Source organism: Hydra vulgaris, chromosome 06 (genome assembly GCF_038396675.1).
Source record: "Hydra vulgaris chromosome 06, alternate assembly HydraT2T_AEP".
Classification (NCBI taxonomy): domain Eukaryota; kingdom Metazoa; phylum Cnidaria; class Hydrozoa; order Anthoathecata; family Hydridae; genus Hydra; species Hydra vulgaris.
In genome coordinates this window covers 11,817,501-11,827,500 of record NC_088925.1, presented here as the reverse complement: position 1 = coordinate 11,827,500, position 10,000 = coordinate 11,817,501, and the positions used below count along the sequence as shown (strand labels likewise).

General features: G+C 30.1%; 2 protein-coding genes across 2 annotated transcripts; both read right to left on the bottom strand.

Moving 5' to 3' along the window:
• Positions 1 to 518: 518 nt before the first annotated feature.
• Positions 519 to 2,597, bottom strand: LOC136081205 (uncharacterized). The gene is made up of 3 exons (XM_065798503.1): positions 2,105 to 2,597; positions 1,478 to 1,754; positions 519 to 1,356 (listed from the first exon to the last, which is right to left on the bottom strand). Exons 1-3 carry the CDS (start codon positions 2,595 to 2,597, stop codon positions 519 to 521), a joined length of 1,608 nt encoding a protein of 535 aa, XP_065654575.1.
• Positions 2,598 to 8,401: 5,804 nt separating this feature from the next.
• On the bottom strand, positions 8,402 to 9,676 carry LOC136081204 (uncharacterized). Its single transcript, XM_065798502.1, has one exon. The coding sequence runs from the start codon at positions 9,674 to 9,676 to the stop codon at positions 8,402 to 8,404; it is 1,275 nt and encodes a 424-aa protein (XP_065654574.1).
• Positions 9,677 to 10,000: the final 324 nt, after the last annotated feature.

The window sequence follows — 10,000 nt, the reverse complement described above, 5'->3', positions numbered from 1 at the left end:
AGGAAGAGTAATAGAAGGATCAAAGTTTGGTAATACTATTTTATTCCAAAGATGGGGTGCACGATATGAAATACAAAATTGATTGAACTTAGTTCTACAAAAAGGTTCACTTAAACAACTAAAATTTCTTAATGTGTATTTATTTATTGGTTTTTAAAAAAAAAGGTCGTTAAAAACAAATAAAGATAAATCGTTTTTCCATATAAAAGTAAAACATAAGACATTAAATACGTTCAGTTAATAAACATCTAAAATCTTCATATAATCAAAAAAATATTTTGAATGTGAAAAGCGATCCGCATAATTAACTACGCGGATTGCATGTTTCTGACGGCGATAAAGATGTTGTAATTTGCTTTTATCCGTACTTCCCCAGGCGATGATTGCATAATTTATATAATTGTGTATAAATGAATAATAGAGTTGGGTTATGTTTTTTTGTTTAGATAATTTCGGGCTTTGTATAAAATGCCAATGTTTTTGGAAATTTTTGTGCTTACATGATCAATATGCTTTCTCTAAGTAATGTTCTCATCAAGATAAACACCTAAGAATTTTATAACGGTATCTCTTTTTATTATCGTTTCATCAATATAAATTTGAGGCATATTACTTGGTAAAAAACGTTTTTTTGCGCAGGAGTAAAAGATAATCCATTTTGTTTTGTTAATATTTAAAATTAATTTATTAGCTTTGAACCAATTAGAAATGAGATTGAGTTCTTTGTTTGTAGTTGAAAAGAGTTCATAAACATCAGTATGGGATAAGAAAAGATTAGTATCATCAGCGAACATTATATTTTTCAATTTGGAAGCATTGTTTAAGTCGTTTACATAGATTAAAAGTAGAGGTGGTCCGAGAATAGAACCTTGTGGAACATCACAGGTTATGCTCAGGGGTTCACTTTGCTGACCATCATTACTATACACAAGTTGTTTTCGATTTGTTAAATAGCTTTTAAACCATTTTAAAATTTTATTGTTTAAACCATAATGTTTAACTTTTTTGATTAAAGTTCGGTGATTTGTATCAAAAGCTTTTGATAGGTCAATAAAAACACCTAGTGTATATTGAGATTTTTCAAAAGATTCAGAGATGTTATGTATAAATTGAATAATGGCATGTTCAGTTGAACTTCCTTTTCTGAAACCATACTGATTGTCATGAAATAAGTTGTTGTAATTAAAATAATTGTATACTCTGTTGAAGATAATTCTTTCTAAAATTTTAGAAAATATAGAAAGAACAGAGATAGGGCGATAGTTACTGATATTGGATCTGTCGCCTTTTTTATGAATAGGGGTAACCCTGGCAAGTTTTAAACGTTCAGGAAAAATATCTTGATGAATTGATGCTCTGAAAATTTAAAAAAAGAACATTTTTTAATTGTTCGTAGCAATCTATAACAATATTCCCGTTTATTTCATCTGCACCAGGTGCTTTATTTTTTTTTAAGGATTTGAAAGCTTTTTCAAACTCATCAAATGATAGTTTGGCAGATAATTCTTCAGAGCAAATATCTTTATCAATAGGTACCAAAAAATCATAAAATGAGGTTTGGGTATTTGGAATTTTTCTTGACAGAGTTGATCCAATTTCAGTGAAATATTTATTGAATTCATGAGCTATTATTTGTGGTTCATACAAGCTATTGTTATCGACTTTCAGCATTTGTGGCAAAGAGCTTGAGCATGTTTTTTGTTTTCCAGTAATTTCTTTTAATACTTTCCAAGTGCTTTTTGAGTCATTTTTAACTTTATTAATTAATTTTGAATAGTAAGTTTTTTTTAAATTTTTTCGAAAAGATTTTTGTAATCTTTGTAAATTTTTTCACTAGCTGGTATTTTTGTTTTCAGATATTTAATGTATAGCTTTTGTTTTGTTTTCGATGATTTTTTGAATCCTTTGGTAATCCAAGGATTATTAAAGTGTTTTGTTTTTAATGTAACTGTAACAACTGGGAAATTAGATTCGTAAATAGAGGTGAATGTTTCAAAGAACTTTTTATAAAGATTGTTTGCGTTTTCATTAAAATTTAAGTGTTTCCAATGTAATAATGAGAGCTGATTTTTGAAAGACTCAATATTTGATGGTTTAAAAAAACGTTTTTTTATAACTTTATTTAATTTTTGTTGTGGTTGGTTAGTGTTTATGGTTAGAAAAATAGGAAAGTGGTTTGAAATATCTGTTTTTAAGATGCCCAATTTTATATCACTGTTGAACAAGTCTGTGGAAATAATATTATCCAGCAAGGTTGCTGAATTTTTTGTTACTCTAGTTGGAAGATTTATTAAAGGAATTGCTCCAGATTCAAAAATTGCATCATAAAAATTTCTAACTTTGTTATCGTCATTGTAGTCAAAACAATTCATATTAAAATCACCAATTAGAAAGTTTTTTTTCTTTTCGTTGTTACCTTTCGCAATAACTTTTTGCTGTAAAAACATGCTCAAGTTCTCGCTCACGCCATCTGGCGGTCGATAACAACAGCTAATTAAAATGTTTTTTGTTCGTTCATTAATAATCTCAATTGTTAAAATTTCTCCATCGCCGTCAGAAACGCAAAGATCATTTCTACAACAATGCCTAAGGGGCATTCCACGTCAAGTGGAACCACCCATCTGACATCACCAACTCGGATTTCGATGAAAATTAGCTCACATGTTGGGCATATGGACAGAAGAAAAACGTGTAAATTTTTTTGATTTAGGTCAATTATTTTCTGAGATATGACCTTTCAAAGTTTTGACCTTTTCACTTGACCTTGGTTATTTAAAATGTCATAACTTTTTTGCTATTATACTTAGGAAGTTGATTTTGGTGGCAAACAGAAGCTCTTGCATAGACGACAACTTTGTGTCTATACAAAAAAGCGATAAGTTCAATAAAAAAAAAGTTATTGGTTATTTGACCTTTGACCCAGGTCGATGGCAAAGGTCAAAAGTCATAATTTTTTTTTTTATAGATTGCTTTTTTTATTGTGGATGTCCCATGAAAAAATCTTTTTGGGATTCCCATAAACAGCTTTGGAAATAATATAAAAGTATAAGTAGGTTCTAAAAATTTAATATTTAAATACCTTAAAATTATACAGTATTTTAAGGTAATTTATTGAGTGTAGGCCCTAGGTTATATAATAGCTACCATATACCAATATATTATAATTTGGTGATACTTGGCCCATATATATATATATATATATATATATATATATATATATATATATATATATTTATATATATATATATGTATATATATAGTTGAAAAGTAACAAAAATGCTTTATTTAGCAGTTTTAGCTACATGGCAGTACAGTACTGAATGCAGTATAATATTTACACCATTAATATTGCAATACATATTTGCTAATAATAAATTAAAAAAGCTATAATAGTTAACGATGATGCAAGTTAAGTGCTTTGGTTGCTCCTTCAGACTCTTTAGAAGTAATGAAGTATGACCAACCAGTTGTAGTTTTGGGTTCGACTGCTAGCAAAAGATCATTCAAATCAACGGTAAAAATATCCGGAGGACCTCTGAAGGAGAAAAGTTGAATTGGACCATGAGGGTGAAGAAAGTTAATGATTACTTCTCTTTTTTCTGGATTGCTTTCCAACACACAACCTATCTACCAATGTTCATCATACTCTACAACCATGTAACCTGTAATTGAACTGAAGTTGAGCTGGCTAACATTCTGTTACGTAGTTTTTTCAATTCTATACACAGAACTGGAACTATAATCTTGTACTTGAAGTTCATTCGTGGATAATGGTTTAAAGCAATGAAGTTTTTGGGTACCAGGAATCGTTTTAGCATTCGAAAATCTTTCCTTTAATATTGTGGATTCAATTTGCCCATCATTTGCAGTGAGGTATTCAAAGGAAATGCCATGGATATTTTCTTTAGCAAAAGTATATAATTGATAAGTGGTCATTATTTGGTCATGGTATGGACGTTGTAAGCTTGCTTTTGCCCCTTCATGTTTAAAAGTTCCTCCAACTCCATCACAAGGGCCCTTACCATGAGTTGTGGCAAAGAAATGCCATTCGGCTGAAATGCCAAAATCCTCTTTGTGAAAGCACAGATTTATGAAGTTCTTGCAGTTATTGTATTGTGCTGCACAGCCATCACTAAAATATGTTATTTTTAATACCTCAAATTTCACTTTTAAAAAATTAATTAGTTTACGCTGAAAAAGATGAACTGCAATTGTGTCATGAGTATTACATTCCAAAAGCAGCACATAACTTCCATGACATAAATTTCCTTCATATTTATAATAAAAAACAAAAGGATGTAAAGTTGCTTGATTATTTGTCCAATGATATCCCTGTGCTGCATCTTGTATAATAAATGCATAATTTTCTGAAAAATCACCGATAACCAGAAATTCTCCATCTGATAAATTGTTTTTCTTCCAGCCTAAATATTTTGCCTGCTCTTTAGCAATAAAATCATGCCTAGTAAGTGTTTTTAAACTCCCTAAAAATCTTTCAATAAATTCATCAGTGGACTGTATAAAGGTTTGAAGCTGGGACCTATTTGTTGTAGTCCACTGTTTATACTCAATTTATTCAACTCCTTTAATTTCAAAGCATTGCAACAGCCGTTCCTTTAGCATAGCAACTCCAGGGCAATTTTTACACTCGCCTAGAGGACATGCTGGCAAGGAAGGATTGCATTAGATTTTTGCCAAAGCATGTTTGTAGTTCTTAATAGGGGTTTCTAGTTCATCTTCTAGTTGTAAATCATCCATATGTGATCCGACTATCATGAGTTTAACATTTTGATGAATGGTACATACACACACAGTGAGTACCACTTGCTCCTGCAAAGATAAATTCTTTTGGAAGTAGCTCTGCAAACTTCGAAAACCCAATTCTGATATTTGGATACTTTTCTGAAAATAATTGATAAAGTTCCTTCAAATTACTTAAAACTAATCTTTTCTGAATATGTTTTCTTTCCCCATTTTCCATAACAGATAGAAAATCTTTTTTTCCAGGCATTATACGGCTAACAGTGTCAGAGTAATTAAACTCTTTTAACATATCTTTCACATGTACAGGTAGTGATTTCCCTTTTTTTGGGTTAGGGGTTGATAAAACACCTTTGGTTATTAAAACTTCTTTTGCTTGAGATACAAGTCGATGTAAACAATTAAATTCTCTCATCACTTTTCAATTACTCCATTGAGCAACAAATATTGTCAAAATCATGATCTTTTCACTCTTACTTTGTGTTGATTTATACTTATCCTGAAGCACTTTAACAATGTCATCAGCACATGTGTTGGAAACTTTTTTTTTAGTTGCTTCGTATTCATCATCCTCTAAAGTATCAATAGCATCTGAATTAGTAGATAAAAGGTCTAACTTCCTTTTTAAAAGTTTTTTAAGCTTTTTCTTTTTCTCTGGAATATAACTATTAACAGCTTGTAACTTGCGTTTATCCAAGGGTGGCTCACCCAATAACGCCAAGGATTTATTAAAAACAGAAATTTCTACTTCCTGGCACTGATGATTTTCATCTCCCTTGTTACTACGAATATCTTGAGATCTGGAACTGCCTTGAGAATCTGACTCTGTTTTACAATTTGCAGAATTTTTATCATCACATAATCCTATTTTGGAAGATAAGCCAGTGATCCTCTTTCGACAAGTATCACACAATTTTGCTCCAGCCATAAGTTTTGAGGGATACATAGCTACTTGCCGACTAGTAGCTACCCTCAAGGTTTTATATTGTTTTTTCTTATGGTGTTGGAAAGGATCATAATAATAGTGTTGTCTCTTCTTTAACTCTTTTACTTGTGCTTGAAATGACATTTTTAATCTAAATTTAATTTGAAAGTTGCTAAAAACTAATTCCTAAGTTGTCTTTTGATGACTAATTCAATAGAAATGAATTGATTATTTTAATATAAATATATATAGCTTTAAGCCTCATATAATTTAATACTGACTTAGTATGTATTTATAGTACTAGTAATTAAATTACAACATAGAAAATAAAAGAAAAAAAAGGAAATAGTTAATAATATATATTTACAATAGGCTATTTACTGAAAATGACCTTAAAATACCGCATTTGTAAGGCCGATAAATGTTAAATTTTTAGAACCTACTTATACTTTTATATTATTCCCAAAGCTGTTTATGGGAATCCCGAAAAGATTTTTTTATGGGACATCCACAATAAAAAAAGCAATCTGTAAAAAAAAAAGAAGTGATAAGTTCAATAAAAAAAAGTTATTAGTCATTTGGTCATTTGACCTTTGACCCTGGTCGATGACAAAAGTCAAAATATGACTTTTGACTTTTGCCATCGACCAGGGTCAAAGGTCAAATGACCAAATGACTAATAACTTTTTTTTATTGAACTTATCACTTTTTTGTATAGATACAAAGTTGTTCGTCTATGCAAGAGCTTCTGTTTGCCACCAAAATCAACTTCCTAAGTATAATAGCAAAAAAGTTATGACGTTTTAAATAACCAAGGTCAAGTGAAAAGGTCAAAACTTTGAAAGGTCATATATCAGAAAATAATTGACCTAAATCAAAAAAATTTACACGTTTTTCTTCTGTCCATATGCCCAACATGTGAGCCAATTTTCATCGAAATCCGAGTCGGTGATGTTGAATTTGACCAAAAAGTGGTTCCACTTGACGTGGAATGCCCCCTAATATTTTCATGAACGTAAATTAGAACTCCACCACCACGCTTATTTATTTGCCTTTCAAGAGAAATCATTTCAAAATGAAAAAGATAAAAATTAGAATTTTTATTAGTGTCGTTTGAGGTAGCCCAAGTTTCAGTTAAGCAAATAATATTAAAAAAGTATTTAGTTTCCTCAAGTAAATTTTGGAACTTTTCAAAATTACAATTAATGCTTCTGATATTTAGGTGTACAATTCTAATTTGAACGTTGCTTTCTTTGTTAACATTCTTAAATAGAATTCCTTTTAATTCACTTGGATAATAGTAAGAACATTCGATTTTTGTATCATGAAAATAATTAATATCTGGGTCGGAGTTTTCGTGTAATGAAAAATATTTCGTTTCAAAAAAATTAAAGGCAAGAGTTTCAAAGTCACTTTTTAAAGCCATGATTAGTTATAATAAATAAATTAAAAAGGAATTCTTTTAAGAACAAACACATTTACTTCCGAAATTCTCTAGAAAAAATTTTATCATATTTAATAACTGCATAATTACCTTCGAGTCGCAGCTTTTTGACTTGATCCCACAACTTTTTTCGGTTTTCAATCGTTTCTTTAGCGAAATCCTCATTAACATAACTCCCTGTGACTCGCAAATATTTTTTAACATTTATATATATATATATATATATATATATATATATATATATATATATATATATATATAAATATATATATATATATATATATATATAATATATATATATATATATATATATATATATATATATATATATATATATGTATATATATATATATATATGTATATGTATATATATATATACATATATATATATATATATATATATATGTATATACATATATATATATGTATACATATATACACATATACACATATATATATACATAGATACATATATACATATATATATACATATATACACACATATATATATATATATATATATATATATAAATATATATATATATATATATATATATATATATATATATATATATATATATATATATATATATATATATATATATATATATATATGTATACATATATATATGTATATGGAGGGTTGGGTGGGGCAAGATGCTTCCCTTAACAAACTTTAGCGTATATAAGAAATACTTTTACATTTTCTAGTAATTTTTCTTTTTAATATCAAAGTTTACTTATAAGAGAAGACATTGGTAAGATAAAATAACTACTTTAATACTGGTGATAAACTTTAAAATTAAAAAAACTAATAATTGTGCAAGGAGACATCTTGCCCCAGCCATGGGGCAAGATGCTCCAAAGAGTGCATCTTGCCCCAAACCTTTAAAACAGTTGTTAAAAATAACTATCAGTTAAAATAAAAGCTATTAATAGTTCTTGAAAAAACTCTTTACATTTTATTAAAATAACTGAAATATAAACACTGCAATTATTCTATGCAATTGTCTTGAAGATAGATAACTTTTTTAAATTTATATCACTAACATAAATGTTCAAATAACATATACATGATTATGATTCACAGTAGTAGCATAAGTCTGAATCATCTGGACCACATGAAAAGTGGTACCAAGATGTACATTTACTACATTGTGTCCAATTATCAAATGGTGGCACATTGTATGGACATATGGTGCATAGAGTTGTATCAGTGATAAAACTTTCAGAGGCAGAAACCATATCTTTCTTCCTTTTCATTTGTTTCTTTATGCCATTAGGTCGTTCTGCTTTTCACGCTTTTTCACTTTTTTTGTTTTCGAATTTATTGATTTCATTTTTTGCTTGATCACCTTATTAAGTGCAGCTTTTTTTTTACACAATATGACTGCTTGTTGCTTTTTTTTTACATGGTTTTCATGCTCTTCTAGTCGCTTCTTGAAAGGTGAAGAAGTAAGGTTTTCAGCTGACTCTGTCTTTCTCTTTCGTTGTCTTAAAACAGGAATTTTGGGATGCGGAGAAATTTTTTCCAAAATATTTAAGGGAGAAGTAAGGCCAAGATACTCATCAACAATTGGCAAAACTGCATCATTAACAGCCTTCAATTTTGCAGCAGTAGTTGTTGTGCTCATGACATTTGCCAACTGTATAGGTGCAACAAGAGGCAAATCAGGCAATTCACTAGACTGCTGACAAATTTTCAATGGCTCAGCTTCATTAGTGAGCAAAGTTGCTTCAAAGACTTCATCATTAAAAATAAGGTCATTTATTGGGTATAAACCAGAGCATCTAAAACCATTGATTGCTTTGTCAAAGTTTGCAGTAAAGTTGTTGGCAGTTGCAAAAATACCTGCCATGTCAAAAAATGAAATTCTACGCCCCTGATGTGATAACATCCAGTTGCTTGCTGCTGTATTGTAGCCAACTTTCAATGGTTTAAAAAATGTACGATCTAAAGGTTGCATCTTGTGTGTACAATGAGGTGGAAGAGTTGTGAGATGGATCCCATTGTCACGACAAAAGTTAATGGCCTCAAGTGTTTTGTGACTGTGATGACCATCAAGTACAATTAATTGCTCATTAGTTTTAGATGCATGAGTCACAGCAACAAAATGTGTTAACCATTCAATGAATAAAGATGAATCAGTCCATCCACTGGAGCTAACTTTAATAATTGAGTCTGAAGGTGCACCAACAGCCAGCCTATCAGTCATTCGCTTACGGGGAAATATAAATAAGGGTGGGGCATAAGTGCCACTTGCACTCATTTCACACACAACTGTCACAGTAGCGCCTCTTTCTCCACTAGTTATTTTCGAAATTTGTTGTTTGCCTTTCGTTGCAATTATTTTTCCTGGCTTATGGACATTTGTGATTCCAGTTTCATCCATATTCCAGAGCTGTTTGGCTGAAAACTTATGTTCCTCAAATAATGACTTGTATACTGAAAAAAACTGATTTACTTTTGGTTTATTGAAGCCAATGGCTCTGCTGATACTGGTGGCTTGTGGAGCTCGAATAGAAAGTTGTGGATTGCGAGACATGAATCCTCGCAGCTAATCCACTCCTGCCATTTTTGACTCTTTATTAAAAGGATTATCAATTCCCATTTGTTTAGCAAAATCATATGCTAGGCGACGCACATCTATTGTTGTCAAGTCAAATAATGCTGTTTCCATAATCTGAACTTGTGTAACAATCTTTAATCCAAATTCTTTACTAAAAACAGGAAATTTTCCACCCAGAGACAAACCACCAGCTACTTTTACTTTTCCATCTCGATGACGTTGCAATGTTTTTTTATTAATACTAAATTCTGATGCAACATTCTTTAGACTGCAGCCCATCTTTATTATATCTAATGCTGA

What these genes read in the sequence shown, in the direction of transcription:
- LOC136081205 (XM_065798503.1), bottom strand. Translation starts at nt 2,597, where the DNA reads ATGCCCCTTAGGCATTGTTGTAGAAATGATCTTTGCGTTTCTGACGGC. An exon ending in AAATAAAGTTATAAAAAAAC is followed by an intron (nt 1,755 to 2,104) that starts GTTTTTTTAAAC and finishes TAATTAATAAAG; the next exon opens with TTAAAAATGACTCAAAAAGC. An exon ending in GCCAAACTATCATTTGATGA is followed by an intron (nt 1,357 to 1,477) that starts GTTTGAAAAAGC and finishes TTAAATTTTCAG; the next exon opens with AGCATCAATTCATCAAGATA.
- LOC136081204 (XM_065798502.1), bottom strand. Translation starts at nt 9,676, where the DNA reads ATGTCTCGCAATCCACAACTTTCTATTCGAGCTCCACAAGCCACCAGT.